The sequence below is a fragment of the Myotis nattereri genome, assembly GCF_964212035.1.
Source record: "Myotis nattereri genome assembly, chromosome: 2".
Classification (NCBI taxonomy): Eukaryota; Metazoa; Chordata; class Mammalia; order Chiroptera; family Vespertilionidae; genus Myotis; species Myotis nattereri.
In genome coordinates this window covers 178,301,678-178,323,118 of record NC_138076.1, presented here as the reverse complement: position 1 = coordinate 178,323,118, position 21,441 = coordinate 178,301,678, and the positions used below count along the sequence as shown (strand labels likewise).

General features: G+C 39.7%; 1 protein-coding gene across 1 annotated transcript in view; it reads right to left on the bottom strand.

Annotated features, from left to right (window-relative positions):
- Positions 1–21,441, bottom strand: part of TMTC1 (transmembrane O-mannosyltransferase targeting cadherins 1) — a 239,531-nt gene that overhangs the window by 39,510 nt on the left and 178,580 nt on the right. Inside the window, exon 12 of the mRNA XM_081083700.1 lies at positions 11,277–11,420. Coding sequence (XP_080939826.1) covers positions 11,277–11,420 — 144 coding nt within the window. The remainder of the gene's footprint in view (positions 1–11,276; positions 11,421–21,441) is intronic.

Here is a 21,441-nt window from a genome sequence, read left to right as displayed (position 1 = left end):
CCTCTGGTGTGTTAAGTAAAAACATTTGCACCATCTCACTTTCCTGGCTCTCTCTCAAGGACAGATATTTAGCAAAAGCAAATAAAACTTCACCACATTTTCTTTAAGTAATTAAGGACCTGTTAAGTGTCAATTTAGAAAACTTTTTGGACTCCTGTCTAAAATCTCATGACACATTCATTTAAACTGGAAGCAGATGCTTGCTTTGAAAAAGTATTGACATTTTGGGAGAATTTCGGAAATGCCAGTAACAGAAATAAATGGATTTGGCAATCCACTTGGCAGTAGTACAATTTCCCATTAACCACAGTTGTGAACTTGGAGTGCCGGGCAGCTCTTTTAATTTCTATTTCTTTGTTAGGGTGTTTGTTGTTGTTGGATCCAAAATCTGATGCCTTTCACAAAGGAAAAGAGTATTTTTTTAATGTGGTGGTGGGGAGGAGGGGAGCTGGCTGATAGACTTACCAGCTCTTGCGAAAAACTGAATCATGAAAGTCAAATTGTAACTGTCCGACTGAGACGATCTTTTCAAAGCAAACATTTTTCTGAGGCTCTACTACTATCCTTCCTGTACAGTAATTTTTTAAAAATTGGATCCTCCTTTCTGATGCCTCTTTTATGATCAAGTTTACTGAGCTCACCTCTGGGTGATGCAATGGAAATATTGCGTCTAGGTTACTGGCGGTCACCCTAGTGTTTCTGCTTGATGTTTTATGGAAGCTGCAGAGAACTGTCTGGAAGACAGATTCATATTGTGCGGTGGTGGTAAAGAACGAATCTTTTTTCTGAACTCCAAACCCACACTCAGCCTTAAGTAGACCACCTGCCCTCCCCACAGGGTGGGTTTGCAGGATCAGACTCAGTCACTGTGGCAACAACGGGAGGCAGCTGGGGTGCCCGCCTGTGTGGCGTGAGCGGTCAGGCTTCGGCTGTCATGAACACCTGTGTCCCAGCTGAACACTGAAGAGATGGAACGATGGGAAATTCTGATGTTGTCTGGTCACAGGGCAGCAGGGACGGAGACACAGCTCACGTGAGGACCAGGCACAGGCAGGTTCTGAGGGCGTGCTCCTCCTGAGTCCCCTCCTCCTTCGCTCCTGCGAATGGCTCTTGATATTCTTTGTCATCAGCTCAGAGCTGCGGCTGCCCTGAACCCTGGAAGCAGGGTGCATGTCCCACAGTGGCCTGGCTGTTGTGTGTAGGGAGCCAGCTCTGAGCCACGAGGGCATGAAGGTGGGCTGGGAGGGGATGGGGATAATGATCCCAGGCCAGCATCTCTTCAAAGTGCAGGCAAATATTTATTTAAGTTCAACCCTTCAGTGATTTGAAGGAGGGTATGGAAATAATGCTCTTAGGCTGGGGCCTGGAGGAGAGGGTAGCTGAGAATAGCCTGATGTGGACAGGGTTCATTTACCCTCAGGTAAAGGGCCCCTTGGAGGGTGTAGTTGAAGGCATGTCCCTGGTTTTAGGCTCAGGCTGATGGCTGCCTAAATCCCGACTCCGCCCTCACCCGTTGTGTGACTTGGGTTAGATGCTCCATCTCCATTAGCCTCAGTGGCCCAATCTGTGAAATGTGCACATGAATCTCTACCTCTCCAGGTTCCTGTGGGGGTGAAATAAACGCTCACGGGCAGTGAGCTCATCAGAGTGTCTGGCATGTGGGCTGATGCAGGAAATGCTAGGTCCACGGGCTCCTTCAATCCCCTCCACCCAGAGTCCCACCTGGAAATTCTAGGGCAGCCTCACGGATTGCTTTCTCAGCAAAAGCAGGATGTTGCTCGAATGCAAGGATTGCCTCTGAAGACAAAAGGGACCTTCATGTTCCTTTCTGTTCTTCTACTGACACTTCAGTTAAGAGATCAAAAGCTTGGAGTCATAGTTAAAACCACGGATTCTTGCAGCTCGAGAGCTTTACAGTATCGCCTGGTTCCGGCCCTTATTTCAAACACGAGTGAACGGAGTCTCAAGGAGGTTGAATATTGCCTTAAGACCTGTTCATCTGCAGGGGAAGAAAATGTATTCCCTACTTCTCATTCATAATTAATTTTATACTAAGAAGTTCAGCTTCAAATTAGAAGTGAGAAATTATGTCCCTGGGCTAGTAATAATTAAAAATCGCTAAAACTTATTTCATCTTTACTGGGGGCTAAGTCCTATGCTAAGTACTTCCATGCATTCTCGTGTCTAATACATACAGGATGTAGTTACTAGTATTATTTCCAGTGTATAAATGAGTAATGGGAAGCAATGCAAGTAAAGTTGTTTTCCTAAGGTTGCTGGCTACTACATGGGAGAGGTGAGATGCAAACTCACTGAGGTCTACAGCTGATGGACCTGCGGTGAGTGTGGCAGAGTGGGCGGGTTCTTGAGCCAGGAGGAGCACTTTGTCATTCAATTGTCAGTCACTAGTGTTCTTTTCCCTTGGAGAAGGAGAGGCAGCAAAAAGGTTGAGGGCAGAGAGCCCCACAATGCTGCCAGCAGGCAGGTAGCAACACAGTGGGCCTACTCGAGGGAGGGGAGCCTGGGAGGGAGGCTTGCAGAATTGGTGAGGGGTCACAAAGAAGGGAGGGAAGCTTCGAGGCAAGCTTCACCTCCCCACAGCACTTCCCAGACAGACCCTGCGGGGCACAGGCAGGTGGGGGGCGAGGAAACACACAGACGAGGCCTTTCCTTCCTGTCCTTCTGCTTCTCCTCCTGGACTCTCCAGAAGTTTTAGATCGGGAAGCCTTTAAATAATCTCTAACAATTTATATTCCACATTCAGTCTCCCTGTCAGGGCAAAGCTGATTTCTTACAGAATTTAAGATTGAACGTTGAGGTGCCTGGCCCCTTAAAGTAAGATGATATGTGCAAGAAGAAATTTCCAATGATTACCCTCATTTCTTTCTCTTTTTAAAAATACATGTTTTTATTGATTTCAGAAAGGAGGGAAGAGGGAGAGAGAGAGAAACATTAATGATAAGAGTGAACCATTGATTGGCTGCCTCCTACATGCCCCCAACTGGGGATGGAGCCGCAACCAGGTATGTGTTTGATTGCCTTGACCGGTAATCAAACCTGGACCTCCTGGTTCATAGGTCCATGCTCACTACTGAGCCATGCCAGCAGGGAACCCTCATTTCTCTTTTAATTGATTTGTACCTTCTTTAAGCTACATTTCTAGTCAAGAGTTGTTCCAAGTCATTCCCCAGCACAGGATAAGGGGACTAGATTGCAGATGCAGCCGGGAAAGGTGATGAGGGTTAAGGAGGGGGACAAGTGCTTTTCCTGACAGAGGAGACTGCTGAAAACTCCTGTCCCTCACAACGCAGTCCAGCCTGTTCAGTTACGCTCTGTCAGAAATAGGTATGCAAGGAAAGGAAATGACGACAGTCCAATTTCTTCAAGGGAATGTAAACAAAACCCGGGGATCCTTAAAGCATGCCCTCCCGCACAGCACGTCCTGTGCAGGGCTGTCTCCCGGCCTCCGCGGGGTTTACTGCAGCCATCAGGGCCAAGAGGAATGAGAAGAGGGGCCTTTCCTTGACAAACCACACTGTGGACTTAAAACAACTTACTCATGCCCAGTTCTTTAGTAATCACAGCGTGAATGAGCAGGGTTTTGGTAGGGGAGAGATACTTACAAAAATATTTTCACAATTAGCAATGTGTTTATATACAAATAACTCCCAAATCCTGAGGAAGTAGGTAAACATTCTCATCATTTCCCAGATAATTCCATTTTGTAAGACACTGAATATAAGATTATAAAAATGAGAATAAAACATATATCAGATGAACTACAGGAGTTCTCGCTTTGAACCCTTTGTAATGTTTTTCTCAACTGTAGTTTGCGAATGTGTATTTCTTGTACACTGGCAAGTCCTCAGTTTGGCCCAGCCTCTGGGTTCACACAATGTGGAAGAGGAGAAAAAAAGGAGGAAGGTGTCAGGATTGTGGAAAGTCCCGGATGCCATGGCATTTGGACTGCATGTGTGTCTGTAATGGACAATCAATGAATTTCTCAGGTGCCCTAAATTTAAAGGGAGGGTGGAAGTAGAGTAGATATTGGAAACAGAAGAAAAAAACAATGTGTTGCAATACAGCAATGAACTAAAGAGCTGCAAAAGCAGTGGAAGGTGGTCAGTGGTGTCATATTCTTCACTTCAGAGACATCAAGGGGAATGAGAGCTGAGAGAACCTTGGAAATAGCTGATGTTCAAGACCGCAGCTCTGCTGCAATACCAAATGAACAGGTGGGAGGGAGGAGGAGCACCATGTGCTAAGCACTCCTCTTGTCAATTTGATCAGAGAAAGGAATGGGTTAGGAGAACAACTGGCGAGAGTAGCTAAACCCAGAAAGAGTCCCTAGGGTCGTAAGTTTGGAATGGGAAGAATCTGAAGACTCAAGAGAGAACTCATGATAATGGATGGGAGGACAGGAAAGAAACAGAATCGATAACACATGTGGGTTTTACACTAATGACTACTGAGGGCTGAAATAAAAAACACTGACAACACCAAATGTTGGGGTGTGAAGCAAAGGGATCGCTCACCATAGTTGGACTGAAATGTGGTACAATTACTTTAAAGAACTGTTTGGCAGTTTCTTAAAACATTAAAGATACGATTCTACTCCTAGATATTTACCACAAAAAAATGAACATAAAAGACTGGGATGTGAATATCCACAACATGGACATTCACAATAACTCAAACCTGTAAACAAACCAAGTATCTATGCGCGAAAAATTACAAAGTACTTCATGTATATACAACGTGATACTACTGAGCATTAAAAAAAATGTAACATGTAAAAACCTGGATAAGCCTCAAAAACTTATGCTAAGAAAAATATCCAAACAGCAAAAAAGTACATAGTAAATGATCGCCTGTAAATGAAGTTCTAAAACAGGCTAACCTAGTTTATGGTGAAAAAAATAATGATTGCCTCACAGGAAGGGAACATTACTCAACAGAAGCACGAGGGATGTTTCTGGGGTGATGGTAATACTCTATGTGTTTATTTGGGGGTGATTACAAGAACATGTAAAACTGTCAAAACTCATTACACTGAACACTTAAGATTTGTGCATTTTTTTACATGTCAATTATGCCTCAATTTTACAAAAACATCTAAACATAAAATATGAAAGAGGCAGCACAATTCATCCTCCCATGAAAGAAAAAAAGAAGAAGGGAGTTTTGAGGTACGCAGAAGGAAAGCTGCAAAAATTCACCCTAAATGACTGGAATATTGTTAGTTAAAGTAAGGGATGATGTTATCTTCTGGTTATGGTAAGGAGACTGAGGAGGAGAACAAAGAATACATGTATCAGGAAGATAGAAAATATGTGGGAGATATTATAAGATCATAAAGGATGAATCTCTAACAACTCTACACCCCACCTCATCCTGTTGTGTTCCACAGTGCTATCTTCAGAGTTTTGTAAGAGTCCCATTCAACTCAGATTTGTGTTTTAGAGTAGAGGAGGGTCTAGGGTAGGGGTGAAAATTGCTTCTTGGACGATAGGGGGTACAGTGAAAAATCATTTTAGATATTACAATGATTTGTTGTCTCCCAGTGCTCAACCCCACCTACAAATAGTATTCTTGAGTTTTAAATTGGGGTGGAGGGTAATTAGAAAAAAAAATGCTTTAAAAAGATGGGTGATAATGAAAAAAGTTGAGAAATGCTGTTTTAGGGAAAGCAAAATGTAGGCAATGGGGGTACCTTAGGTCAGGGGTCTGGTCAGGCAAGTAAATGACAGTTAAGATATGAAGGAGCCTAAGTTGATGTCACCTACATTACTAAAATAGATCAGATAAATTAGAGATGGGATTATAAATTATGAACATCAGAATCAAGAGAACAGAGATTCTAACAATGGTTTATTGTCTCAATGCAGGGCCAGCAGCAATGAGGAGAATAAACTTGTCATGGAAGGCATGTCAACATTAAGGTCTTAAAAGAAGACAAGTGAGCACAGAGCAAAGCTAGGAAGCAGCAGGCCATAATCATGACCCTGTCAACAGGCCAGTAGGAGTGACAGAGAGGATGATGGGAAGGGTAAGAGGTTAAGGTCAAGGAGGAGCATTTCAGAATTCAGGTATTAAAGAATGAAAAGGTCTGAAAGGCAGTGCAGAACTGGAGGGCCCTGGAATGAAGGCAGCAGAGAAACTGGGAGGTTAATCTAATATTTGAATTTGCTAAAAAGGGCAGCATAGGTTGGGAGCAAGAGAAAGTCATTGCTCTGGTGCTCAAGTCCCTGAGGACGATGGGAGACTGTACCAAAAACTGTGAGGTGGCAGTGATGAGGATGGCGATGATGTGCATGAGATGCTGGGCTGGGCTGGGCCTCTAAAGAGCTGGGGAAAGAGACCTGGAGAGAGGCGGGTATGAGTTGGATAAAGATGAAGGGGAGAAACTGTAATGGGGTTGGGACTACAGGTAAGTAAAGCTGGATACTCATAGGTCACCCTGGGGTGAGGAGTAAGATTTCACCCCAGGGGAGAATGCAGAACTTGACATCCTAATGTGGTGGGAAGAACCTCAAAACATTTTTCTTTACACAGTAGGCTAGCATTTTGGATTCTCTGGGGCCTCAATTAAAAAGTACAGAAGGGAAATACTACTATCTTGAGTGTATTAAAGTCCTTTTTGTGTAATAAAAGGGGGAGTGGTTAGTATCAAATCCATAAGAAAATGCATTATTAACATTTAAATTTATTTCAAAGATAATGGTTACTTGCCCTTCTTTTTGTGTTATTTTATTCTTTAGATATTCAATTTTCTAAAGGATTGGAGTGAAGAAAATCAAATGTATGCCGTTATCAAATTCATCTTCTACATAGTTCAATTATTGGACATTCTATTTCTTGTCTTCTGAGTTTTAATTATAAGATTTATTGTAACACCCATGTGATATCTACAGCCAATCACATGAATGGAGGGTACTTTAGGCAATAATATGATTTTTGGAAGGGATGTATGATATGATTTTTAAAAGAGGTTCTTTTCATATTGTGTTTCAAACAGCAGCAACTATTTAACTCAAGCCCGGAATTTAAATATTCTATTATACTCTTTTGAGCCATCAGGGACTTTTACTCTTTTCATTCATAAAAAGGTTATGCTAATCTTGTCTATTTTCTTTTACATGTTCAGTTCCAAGCAAGGCCAACAATAATTAATATAAATTAAGAATGCTGGCATGGAAAGCTGATCCTTATCAATTTGTCACACTGTAAATGAGCTACACAGACTCAGAATAGATTAACTTCAAAATCCAGTAAAATGGTCTTGAAAGAGGCCAAATATATTTGGTTAACACTCAGCAGACTCAGTGAAGTCTACTGCTATGAACAGGTCGAAAGCTCTGTCATATAATTCCAAGAATGCAAATGAAATTTGTCCTAGTGCCATAAGATTTCTGAGATGCTGTAAAAGCATCACATCTTATTTAGAACTTCTGGCCTGGAAAAGACTCAGGTTTCTCTCCAAGTCAAGGTCATTAATTAAGGTCTGGCTGTCCAATATAGTAGCCACTAACTATATCTGGCTATCGATTCTTTGAGATATGAGTAGCCTGAGATGTCCTGTAAAATATACACTGGATTTCAAAGATTAATTATATAAAAGAAAGTATACCATCTCATTAATATTTTTAAATGTTCAATTTTAAAATTAATATTTAAGATTAATTACATGTTAAAATGATAATAGTTTAGATACATTGGGGTTCGATAAAATATATTATTAAGATTAATTTCACCTTGTTAGGTTTTGAAATATTGCCACTTGAAAATTTTAAGTTACAGATTCTGACTCATTTTCGTTTGGCAGTGCTGCTGTGGGCTGTATCCCAATTTTGAGGTGAACCACAAGGAGGCAGTCGAGGGTGGTGATGAGGGGCAAGGATACTGGGTCAGACAGATCTAGGTTCAATTGCCAGGTCTTCTATTTCCCCCCTAAGAAACAAATCTAAACTTCATATCTAAAGAGATAACTTGGGTTCTTAGAATGACCATTAAGTTCTATATTACAAAAAAGGGTACAATTTTAAGTTACCTGTATAATGAGAAATAAATAAAATTGTAAAATGAATCAATCAAACCCAATTTATAATTTTCTTTTGTCCTCTTTTTGCCTTTGACTCATGGCTACTTAGCAGAAAAATACTAAGGAAAGCAAAAGTAAAACTTGGAGTTACCTACATGTGGATTAACTCTGCTGTTTTCTGAGCCACCTCTCTCTGCTACTGAGGGATATAGTGTAAACAGCCTTTACTGTTTGCTTAAGAAAAACAGGAAGGACCTTTCTCTCAAGAGGCAATTGTATACCGTTAAAGAGCTAAATATTAAGAATTTTGGGATAGAAGAGCTATCTGAGCAGCATAAGTAACGGGATATGAACAGGATAAAGTCCAAGGGCAGAAATTCAATCCTGGGTCTGTCACAGCCTAGGCCAAGGTCAGAAGAGATCTCCAAACTTTGGTTTTCTCATCTGTAAAATGGGGATGAGGATAATAATACCTCTCACAATAGACTGTATGCAGATTAAATTAAATAGTGGATATAAAAACACATCTGTAAAATGGAAAGTATTATATAAATGTTAGCTATTATGATAATTTTATTCTACTGGAAACTAAGAATAATATACACATAGATGGCCACCTTGCTCTCTGGTATAATGTGAAAGAGCAGAAGGTAAACCAGGGTGGCTTTGTACAGACACTTAACCCCTTAGGACCCTCCTCCTCTCTTCTTCCACATCTACTTTAATCACTGAGAGGGCCCCATAAAAAAGCACTTAGAAAACTACAGTTCTATACAAATGTAAAACATGGTTGTTGGTTTGGATAATCACCAAGAGTTGATTTTACTGAAAGAGAAACAATCCTGTTAGGTATCCCTCTCACTGTGAAAAGCAGTCATTACCATGCTCCAAAAAATATGTCCTTGTACTTTTAACTCACATATACTAATTAAAATAATAGTCAGTGGCACTCCTATGGGAATTGAAAATAGAAGGTTAGAGTGTATATCTCTTGTTCAGGTCTTGACAGGATGAAATTTAAAAGAATCTCTGTCTTCTTTTTCAAGTACAGGCACATTCAACACAATATGATAATCATAACTGCAGGATATCACTCCTAACAGGGACCCTCATTTCAAAGACAGGCTTTTAAAGCTGGCTTTTTGGGGAGAACACTCAACTATGTGATTTTTGAACTCAATATTATATAATCCATGTAACCAAAAGACACTGACAGGCTTGTACCCAGACTGAAGTTATTTGGAACCTAAGTAAAGATATATACAGATGTAACATGACATTAAAAATGAATCCTTAGAACTTCACATAAAAATAAGAGCTCATAAAAATAGTAAAGTAAAACACCCTATCAACCTGTAACTTGTTATCTACAATAATTAGAACTCATTTCTCCCAAAACATTTGATTTGTTCTTGTTTCTGAAGGGAGCTTGTTAGTACTAATATCTATGTGTACGTATAACATTCAAGGAGTAAACAGGAAAGTGAAGAAGGTGCATCATAAAAGTTACTGAGGCAATGAAAACAATCCTGTTAGGGAGAGGATAGAGGAACAAAACACACCATTAGCCTCTCTAAAGTTCAGAGGCATGGAAGCCAATTCAGAAAGGGTACAGATTGTCGGCATCCTAACAAGTACAGATAAACACAGCACTACAGTCTGATTCCAACCATTTCTACCTTTTAATTTCCGTTTCAACCTTTTTTTTTAAAGTTTAGAAGTTAAATTCCAGAACCACCACCATTTTCACGATCATTGCCAGTACCATCACCAACATACTTAGCCTTCCTATTAATTACAATACATGAGGCAAAAGTACCCCTTGGTGTGCTAGTCTCTGGTGATACTAATTGTGCGATTAACCTTTTATAGGGCAGTGAGGGAAAAGCCAACACCAGTGATTATGCCTGGGAGGCCTTCCTAGGAGCAAGAGTTACTCTAATCATTACTAATTCCAGGTATGCCTCACTGTGTTTCTTACCAAGAGTACAAAGTGGGCGCAAGTTGTAGTTAAGCCATTTAGTTACACCTTTAGGACAGACTGCTTTCCCTAGACCAGCACTTTGCCAAAAGTATATTCATTAAATATGTGGGAAACGCCTTATCAAAAAAAGAGTGGCTTGGAAAATGCTGTATTCCATAGTCCCTGTTTGAGGATTCACAGGGCATTTAGCATATTAGAAATTTTTGCAATAAAGGACCTATTTTTTTTAAAAGAACATTTACTCTTTATTTTTTGTTGTTTTTAATCCTCACCTGAGGATATTTTTTCCATTGAGTCCTAGAGAGAGTGGAAGGTAGGGGGAGAGAGAGAAACATCAATGTGAGAGAAACACATATATTGGTTGCCTCCTGCTTGCACCTTGCCATCCAGGACCAGGAATTGAGCCTGCAACTGAGGTATGCGCCCTTGACCAGAACTTAACCGGGACCCTTCAGTCCTTGGGCTGCCACTCTATCCATTGAGCCAAACTAGTTAAGGCAAAAAAGGACCTTTCTTCCTTTCTTCCTTTCTTCCTTTCTTCCTTTCTTCCTTTCTTCCTTTCTTCCTTTCTTCCTTTCTTCCTTTCTTCCTTCCTTCCTTCCTTCCTTCCTTCCTTCCTTCCTTCCTTCCTTCCTTCCTTTCTTTCTTTCTTTCTTCCTTCCTTCCTTCCTTCCTTCCTTCCTTCCTTCCTTCCTTCCTTTCTTTCTTTCTTTCTTTCTTTCTTTCTTTCTTTCTTTCCTCTCTCTCTTTCTCTCTCTCTCTCTCTCTCTCTCTCTCTCTCTCTCTCTCTCTCTCTCCCTCCCTCCCTCCTTCCTCTCTTCCTTTCTTTCTTCCTTTCTTTCTTTCTTTCTTTCTTTCTTTCTTTCTTTCTTTCTTTCTTCCTTCCTTCCTTCCTTCCTTCCTTCCTTCCTTCCTTCCTTCCTTCCTTTCTTTCTTTCTTAGAACTATATTTAACTTAACTCAGTATTTCCTAAATTCATTTGACCATGTAATCCCTTCCTAATCTCACCTCTCTATAGACAATTTATGAGCAGCTCCCAGAACTAATACTTCCAGAAAGACACTCTGGAAAATACTCTTTTTGACTGATAAGGGATAGAATTAATTCAGATGAGTATTGCGTCTTTCCAAAGCTTCAAATCTCTAATTATTTCACTCTTGGAAGAGAAGACAATAGCATAACCAAGTGTAGAGAAGAAAAGGATTTTGGGAAATTACAAGGCCGCCTGATCAAAGGTACATTCTACTTACTTGAGGAGATTCCCAAGATTGAACAGAGCCCGGTTGTGCTGTGGATTTAGCTGGAGAGCCCTCTGATAGTACATCTTTGCCTCTGCTGTGTTCCTCGTCAGTGTTCCAAGGTTGTTCAGGGCACTTGCATGGCGTGGATACAGCCTAAAAAAATTTAAAATATTAAGCTATGAGTGTAAAAAAACTTCTAACTTGGACAGTTTGCTTGTTCTACTTTCCACCTCCCCCACCTATACCACAACCAAAAAGAAACACTGAATTCTTCCTTTATTTTAATGGTACATCTATGCCAAATCCTTTTTAATGCAATTTTGTTGAGATATAACTGACATGAAGCACTGTGTAAGTTTAAGGTATACAGCGTAAGAATTTGACTAATATATATTGTGTAATGACTGCCACAGTAAGTTTAGCTGACATCCATCATCTATATATATTAAAGGCTAACATGCAAATTGTCCCCATAGGAGTTCAAGCAGGAAACTGGGAGTTTAATTGCTCTCTATGATGTGTGCTGACCACCAGGTGGGGCGGGGAGGTGTGCAGAACAAAGGAAGGCCCCAGCTGGCAGCCGGCAGCCAGCAGCCTGGGAAGGGAGGCCCTGGCTGGCAGCCGGAAGGCCTCAATCAGCCCTGATTTGCCGGGAGCCGGTCCATCCTTGCTGTTTCAAGGGACCTGGCATATATGGCATACTGTTCTTAATATGTTTGCTCACCTTCTTGGCACTATGTGTTTTAACCAAGGTTACCTCTCTGAGAAAGGTTGTTTCCCCAGGTAGGGATTTTCCCCTGGAGTTAGGGAGGGAATAAAACCCCTTAACTAAGTGCCAGGCGGGTAATTAATCACTTTACAAACAATCATGCTTAAGCTACATAATCTTTACTCCCTGGAATGGAGATAAGAAACGCCCTAACCGTTGGAATAGAGATAGATAGGATTGGAATCAACTGGTATAAATACAGATGTAACAAGACAACAGGACACAGAACCTAGACACAGAACCTACACAGAACCTAGAGACAGAAGAACTTCGCTGGAGAGAACATGGCAAAAGATCCTGGACAGAACCTGGCTGGAGAACCTAGTGAGGGAACATGGCTACAGAACCTGGCTGGAGAACCTAGCAAGAGAACATGAACAGAGAACCTGGCTGGAGATCCTAAACAGAACTTGGCTGGAGATCCTGGCTAGAGATCCTGGCTAGGCTGCTGATCAACTGAACGCTGTCTCCGTGTCATTCCTTCTTCGCCGACTCCGTCCGCACCTTTGGGGACCCCTGGACCTGCTGGGGTTGGACCCCAGCACTGATTGCCAGCCAGGCCTAGGAACCCTACCCGTACACAAATTTCATGCACCAGACCTCTAGTCTCATATAAATACATACAAAAAAAGAATGTTTTCATCCTTATGAAGAGAACTCTTAGGATTTACTCACTTAACAACTTTCATATGCACCAAACAGCAGTGTTATTAGCTATAGTCATCATGTTGTATATTATATCCCTGGATCTCATTTATGTTATAACTGGAAGCTTGTACCTACCTTTCCACCACCTTCATCCAATTCCCCAGCTCTGGTAATCAACCATGGATTTTGTTTTCTATGGTTTTGTTTTGTTATATTTCAGTTTTTAAATTTACTTTAGATTTCATATATAGGTGAGCTCATAGAGTACAGTAAAACTCATTTAACATTGTCAATCAGTTCTGTGACTTTATAATGAAATCTATTTTATCATAGGACAATTGTTATAAACAAGATTTAATCTCCCAAGGTATTCATTAGAATTATAACTAAACCTCATGGAATGAAATTATGTTATGCAAGATCTGCTGTATTTGTCTTTCTCTGACTCACTTCACTTAGCATAGAGCTATGTTGTCACAAGTGGCAAGATTTCCTCCCTTTTTTATGACTGAATAATATTTCACGGTGTACAAATACACACCACAACTTCCTTACACACCTTCTGTTTCCACATCTTGGTTTTGAAAATAATGCCACTATGAATATGAGGTTGTAGATGACTCCTGGATATAGTATTCTCATTTCCTTCAGATATATTCCAACAACTGGAATTGCTGGATCATGTGCTAGTTCGAATTTTAATTTTTTGAGGAACCTCCATTTTATTTTACATAATGGCTGCAATAATGTACATTTCCTTTTCTCTATATTTTACCAGCACTTGTTATTTATTTTTTGTTGTTTTTTTAATATTAGCCATTCGAGGCTTCCGATCAAGGTGGCGGCATAGGAACATGTGGTACTTGCATCCTCCCACAATCACATAAAAATTATAACAAAACTTCAGTGATGAAATGCAAGGACCTTCAAGATCTTTCCAGCAAAGTTATTTAGAATCAAAGGACATATAAAGAGCTTCCTAGACAAGAAAAAGCTAAAGGAGTTCATCACCAAACCAGTATTACAAAAAATGTTAAAGGGTTTTCTTTTAAAAAAAGATAAAAAATATGAACAATAAAATGGCAGTAAGTATATATCTATCAACAATCAAATCAAAAACACAAATAAATGAACAAATAGAGCAGAAACAGACTCATAGAAACAGAGAATATTGTCACAGTTGCCAGATAGGGACTCAGGGGGATGGGTGAAAAAGGTGAAGGAATTAAAAAGTATAAATTTGTAGTTACAGAATAGTGATGGGTATGTAAAGTATAGCATAGAAAATAGTTAATAATATTGTAATGACATGTATGGTGTCAGATGGGTATGAGATTTATGAGGATAATCTTAGTAAGTTATCTAATGTATCTAAATTGTACACCTGAAACTAATATATTATATGTCAACTTTAATTGAAAAATAAAAAAAAATGATTTAAAAATATTAGCCATTCTAACTGATTCAAGTTTTGATTTTCCTTGATGATTAATAATGTTGAGCATCTTTTCATGTACCTGTTGTCCATCTGCATGTCTTCTTTGGAAAAATGTTTATTCAGAGGCTCTGCCCAATTTTTTTGTTTGTTCTTGAGTTGTATGAGAGCTTTATATTTTTTGGATGGTAAATACTTATCAGATACATGACTTGTAAATATTTTCTCCCATTCTGAAGGTTGCCTTTTCATTTTATCGATGGTGTCCTTTGCTATGTAGAAGCTTTTTAGTTTTGTGTAGTCCCACTTGTTCATTTTTACTAGTATTGCATCTGCTTTTGCTGTCGAATCCAAAAAAATCATTGCCAAGACTGATGTCAAGGAGCTTATGTTTTCTTCTAGGAGTTTCATGGTTTCTGGTCTTATATTCCAGTTTTCAATTCATGTTGTTAATTTTCTGTATGGTGTAAAATAATGGACCAGTTTCATTCTTTTGTATGTGCTGTCCAATTTTCCCAATACCATTCATTGAAAAGACTGTCCTTTCCACAGTGTGTATTCTTTGTTCCTTTGTAGTAAATTAATTGACCATAGATGTGTGGGTTTATTCTCTTTAATTGATCAATATACCTTATTTTAAAATAAAAACTATCATACTGTTTTGATTACTATAACTTTCTAATATTGTTTGAAATGAGGGAGCATGATTCTCCCAGCTTTGCTTTTCTTTCTTATGCCAAATCTTAATGGTCAACTATTTTTGCAGATGTGAGCATATAAATAAGGCAGAGAAGCAAATATTAGTGGTATTAATAAATAACTCCCAAACAATGCAAAAATAAATAGTATGTGAATCTGTCGAAAATAAATAAATTTTAGTCCTTTGGAGACTAAAATTACTTTCAACTTCCTTTAATAGAAAATCCTCTTTGCCTCAGGTGCTGAGTTTCTCTCCTGGTGGGACTACTGCCCAGCTGCCTCTATAGTGCCCACTATTTCCACAAGATGCTGGGAATTCCTGGGTGAGAAATCTTCATAAACACCTTTGGACTGGAACATTAGTTAGACTATCACTTTTGAGAAAAGGATATGCATAATGTCTCCCCATAACAATAATCTTTAACCCCCAATAACCATCTATCTTGACTTTGTTTTTCCATTTTACCTGATCTCCCCCTCTTTCTGTAATGTGCTCCCACCTGGCCTGATATAGATCTCAGAATAAAAATCCTGACAAACACTAAAAAAATTAAATAATACACAATAATGTGAAAATAACATTTCTCATGTTCAAAGCAAATGTAAGGGATTGGGTATGCATCAACAAGCCAAATTTGTGCTGATTAAAGAAGAAAGAGAATCAATTTATTTCCTTAACATGAAACTATAAAGAAGGCAAATGAGCACAGCTACATGACTTGGCTGTTTCTGCTACATTTAGTGGACATATTTAGCAGTCTAAGAGGCTCCATCTCTGTCACCCAGAGTACTTTGAATAAGCTGGTGGAGCTGGCTTTTAATGTAAGAAAGCCAAGGTCATGCCCAAGTAATAAAAATAGGATCTGTCCTTGTCAAGTCTCTTGACAATCAAATGCCATACTTGCCCCTCCCACCGTGTTCTGTCCGTTCTAAGAAGATCAGTTGCTATTAAAAGGCCAAAAAGACAAGTTGCTCCACTTTCCCCCCAAATTGTTGCTTAACCAGAGTGTCCTGAGTTTATTTGCCTATGTCATCCTCCCTTCCCTACTCCCTCACTGACCAAATATGAATATCCCTCAGAACTAGTATTGTTAAGACACTCTGGGTAATGCTTCTCTTGACTGACAAGGAATAGAATCAATTCAAATGAATGTTACACCCTCTTAAAGCTTAAAAGCCCTAATTATTCACAATGACTTTGAAGGCTATAGGGAAAGTTGTATTATAAGAGGAAGTTGGGGGAAAGAAAACATCTCAGGCCAGACAAGGGCTGTTGTTTGCTTCTCTTTGGTGACTTCTTAATTAGCAAAGACAACACCAGAGTCTCTGCTACAGCCCCTCACACCCAATCTCCCAGTGCCTGAGGCATGGTGAGTGTCTGGTGCTCTCTCTGAGATGACCCTACAGGGTATCAGAGGTATGATGAGAGGCAAAAATAAAATGCTCTTGTATCCCCCCATTCACTCCATGCCCAGAAATCTCCTGGGAAGCTTGTGTCTAGCAGTTATTTTGGAAGTGGATATGGAGAGCACATTATAGCCAGGGCTCAAATTCTTCCAAAGAAACTTTTTTTTTTTTTTTTATGTTGAGCAAAGCTCTCTGACTGCCAGATGATTTAAGAGTTGTCCAGTGAAGCCCTAACCGGTTTGGCTCAGTGGATAGAGTGTCGGCCTGCGGACTGAAAGGTCCCAGGTTCGATTCCGGTCAAGGGCATGTACCTTGGTTTCGGGCAACATCCCCAGTAGGGGGTGTGCAGGAGGCAGCTGATTGATGTTTCTCTCTCATCGATGTTTCTAACTCTCTATCCCTCTCCCTTCCTCTCTGTAAAAAAAAAAAAAATCAATAAAATATATTAAAAAAAGAGTTGTCCAGTGAACATGGTGGGAGTAATTCTCATTGTTTCCCAGATAACAAAGTGATATGTCTGTCTGTCTGTCTGTCTGTCTCTCTCCCCCTTCCTTTCTGAAATCAATAAAACAAAATATTTTTTTAAAAAGCATCCCAGGATATCTGCCTCTTCAGGAGAGGTAATTTCATAAAACGTGATCTTTCCCCTGTTTCTTTAGGCTTTGGAGCTACCAAAATAAATGCCTGAGGTGAAAGCACAAACTTTGGAAAAGGACGGTCTATATTCAGTAAGAGCTTCCACAGTGGGCTCACTTCTGTGTCAAAGTTCTGGTCTGCACTGCCAAGCAGCTAGCTGGCCTCTCCAGCTGGTCCTCAGCCCTCCTTTCCTGACGTTTTATTCACTCAGGACCCCACTGCCATTTAAATGAATGGCATGCACTTTCAAAGGTCACCAACTACAAAAATGTTTTTTTCTCTCTCTCCTTATTTTATTTTATTTTTTTGTCAAATCAGAAACCAAATGTAAGTCTGTACTGAACTCTCAAAATGAGAACCAAGTGGTGAGAAGGAAAGTAAAAGCCTCAGTATGCCTTGTGCTCCAAGGCTGCAGAACCATGAGGCTTAGGAAAAGAGGTTCCATGTTAATTACCAGAGTCTCAACCCTTCCAACGGAAGGACTGCCGGTACGTCTGGTGATTTACTGAAGCTATTACCATGCACAGCCCTCCACCTGGAAAATGAATAGCTGTTGTTTATTCCTGGTAATAGTAAGGGTCTTCTCGAAATACTTCGTCTCACTGGTTATCTGATTAGGTTCACCTCATCACAAAAAAGTACTGCATTATTTATGAAACAAAGCTGAATTCATTAAAAGGATTCTTCAACAGCCAGGTCAGGAAAAAAATATCACTTTTTATTTTTATATAGTTGTAGATATTTTCTTAAAACAGAGAGTCTTCTCTTATGTACTGAAGACCTATGCAAGAACACGACTTATTTTGTGTGTTTACTTTTTAGATAAACTTGTATTTGAATTCACTTGGGTCTAATATGTCAATCCTGAGTTCTCTAGGGGGGAGTTTTCTATTGAAAAGGTGAATAAATTCAAGAGATGCCTATGTTGCTACATCAATTGTCAGAATAAATTAAGCCCATCTGGACTTTGACTTCTGCAGGTATGTTTTACATAAGTTCTGTTAGTGACCATTCCCTTCTCCAACTAAAAACAACCATAACAAAAGCGCCACTGAACTGCAGCACAGTGGTCATTGCCGGGCCTACTTAAAAAAAACCTTTTTTATAATTTTTAGAGAGAAAGGAAGGCAAAGGAAGAAAGAGAAATATCTATGTGAGAGAGAAACATTGACTGACTGCCTCCTGCACACCCCTACCAGGGATCAAGCTGACAACCCAGGCATGTACCCTGATCAGAATTGAGCCAGCAGCTTTTTGGTGCACGGGATGATGCCCAAACAACTGAGCCACACGAGCCAGGGCAGGCCTCCTTTTTTTTTATTTTTTTTTATTTTTTTTATTTTTTTTATTTTTTTTATTGCTTAAAGTATTACAACGGGTATTACATATGTGTCCATTTTATCACCCCGCCCTAGACAGTCCCCTAGCCTCCCCTATCCCCCAGTGTCTTATGTCCATTGGTTATGCTTATATGCATGCATACAAGTCCTTTAGTTGATCTCTTACCCCCCTACCTCCTGCCCCCCAACCCTCCCCGGCCTTCCTGCTGCAGTTTGACAATCTGTTTGAGGCTGCTCTGCCTCTGTATCTATTATTGTTCAAAAGTTTATAATGGTCTCTATTATCCATGAATGAGTGAGATCATGTGGTATTTTTCCTTCATTGACTGGCTTATTTCACTTAGCATAATGCTCTCCAGTTCCATCCATGACGTTGCAAATGGTAAGAGTTCCTTCCTTTTTACAGCAGCATAGTATTCCATCGTGTAGATGTACCACAGTTTTCTAATCCATTCATCTACTGATGGGCACTTAGGCTGTTTCCAGATCTTAGCTATGGTGAATTGTGCTGCTATGAACATAGGGGTGCATATATCCTTTCTGATTGGTGTTTCTGGTTTCTTGGGATATATTCCTAGAAGTGGGATCACAGGGTCAAATGGGAGTTCCATTTTCAGTTTTTTAAGGAAACTCCATACTGTCTTCCATAGTGGCTGCACCAGTCTGCATTCCCACCAGCAGTGCACAAGTGATCCTTTTTCTCCACATCCTCTCCAGCACTTGTCGTTTGTTGATTTGTTGATGATAGCCAGTCTGACAGGTGTGAGATGATACCTCATTGTTGTTTTGATTTGCATCTCTCGGATGATTAGTGACTTTGAGCATGTTTTCATATGTCTCTTGGCTTTCTGAATGTCCTCTTTTGAAAGGTGTCTATTTAGGTCCTTTGCCCACTTTTTGATTGGATTGTTTATCTTCCTTTTGTTGAGTTGTATGAGTTCCCTATAAATTTTGGAGATTAGGCCCTTATCAGATATGACATTGGCAAATATGTTTTCCCACACAGTGGGTTTTCTTGTTGTTTTGTTGATGGTTTCTTTTGCTGTGCAGAAGCTTTTTATTTTGATGAAGTCCCATTTGTTTATTTTCTCTTTAGTTTCAAGTGCCCTAGGAGCTGTGTCAGTGAAGAAATTGCTTCGGCATATGTCTGAGATTTTGTTGCCTTTGGATTCTTCTAGAATTTTTATGGTTTCCTGTCGTACATTTAAGTCCTTTATCCATTTTGAGTTTATTTTTGTGTATGGTGTAAGTTGGTGGTCTAGTTTCATTTTCTTGCATATATCTGTCCAATTTTCCCAACACCATTTATTGAAGAGACTATCTTGGCTCCATTGTATGTTCTTGCCTCCTTTGTCAAATATTAATTGAGCATATTGGTTCGGGCCGATTTCTGGGCTCTCTATTCTATTCCATTGATCTATATGCCTATTCTTGTGCCAGTACCAGGCAGTTTTGAGAACAGTGGCTTTGTAATACAACTTGATATCTGGTATTGAGATCCCACCTACTTTGTTCTTTTTCAGGATTGCTGCAGCTATTCGGGGTCTTTTTTTATTCCAGATGAATTTTTGGAGAGTTCGTTCTAGATCTTTGAAGTATGCCGTTGGTATTTTAATGGGAAGTGCGTTGAATTTATAGATTGCTTTGGGTAGTATGGACATTTTAATGATGTTGATTCTACCAATCCAGGAACACGGTATGTTCTTCCATCTGTTTATGTCTTCCTCTATATCTTTTTTCAACGTCCTGTAGTTTTCTGAGTAGAGGTCTTTTACCTCTTTAGTTAAGTTGATTCCTAGGTAGCTTAATTTTTTTGGTGCAATGGTAAACGGGATTGCTTTTATAATCTCGCTTTCTGAAAGTTCACTACTGGTGTATAGAAATGCCTCCGATTTCTTGGGGTTAATTTTGTATCCTGCTACATTGCCAAATTCATGTATTAAGTCTAGTAGCTTTTGGATGGAGTCTCTGGGGTTTTGTATGTATAATATCATGTCGTCTGCAAATAAGGACAGTTTTACTTCCTCTTTTCCAATTTGGATGCCTTTTATTTCTTCTTCTTGCCGAATTGCAATGGCTAACACTTCCAGTACTATGTTGAACAGGAGTGGTGAGAGGGGGCATCCCTGTCTTGTTCCTGTTCTTAGGGGAAATGGTGTTAGTTTTTGCCCATTGAGTATGATGTTGGCTGTGGGCCTGTCATATATGGCTTTTATTATGTTGAGGTATGATCCTTCTACTCCCACCTTGCTGAGAGTTTTTATCAAAAATGGGTGTTGAATTTTGTCAAATGCTTTTTCTGCATCAATTGATATGACCATGTGGTTTTTTTCTTTCAGTTTGTTTATGTGATGTATCACGTTTATTGATTTGCGGATATTGTACCATCCTTGCATCCCTGGGATAAATCCTACTTGGTCATGGTGTATGATCTTTCTGATGTACTGCTGGATCCGATTTGCTAAGATTTTGTTGAGGATTTTGGCATCTATGTTCATGAGGGATATTGGCCTGTAGTTCTCTTTCATTGTATTGTCTTTACCTGGTTTTGGTATTAGGGTGATGCTGGCTTCATAGAATGAGCTTGGAAGTGTTCCTTCCTCTTGAATTTTTTGTAGTAGTCTGAGGAGGATAGGTTTTAGTTCTTCCTTGAATGTTTGGTAAAACTCCCCTGTGAAGCCGTCTGGTCCTGGGCTTTTGTTTGCTGGAAGCTTTTTGATGACTGCTTCAATTTCTTCCATAGTTATTGGCCTGTTGAGATTTTTAGATTCTTCCTGATTGAGTTTTGGAATGTTGTATTTTTCTAGGAATTTGTCCATTTCCTCCAGGTTGTCTAGTTTGTTGGAGTAGAGCTGTCCATAGTATTTTTTAATGATCATTTGTATTTCTGTGGGGTCTGTTGTTATTTCGCCTCTATCGTTTCTGATTTTGTTTATTTGGGTCCTCTCTCTTTGCTTCTTGGTGAGTCTGGCTAGAGGTTTGTCAATCTTGTTTATCCTTTCAAAGAACCAGCTCTTGGTTTCATTGATTTTCTGTATTGTTTTTTTGGTCTCTATGTCATTTATTTCTGCTCTAATCTTTATTATTTCCTTCCTTCTGTTCACTCTGGGGTTTTCTTGTTGCTCTCTTTCTAATTCTTTGAGTTGTAGAGTTAGATGATTTACTACCATGTTTTCTTGTTTTTTGAGATAGGCCTGTAGAGCTATAAACTTCCCTCTCAAGACTGCTTTCATTGTGTCC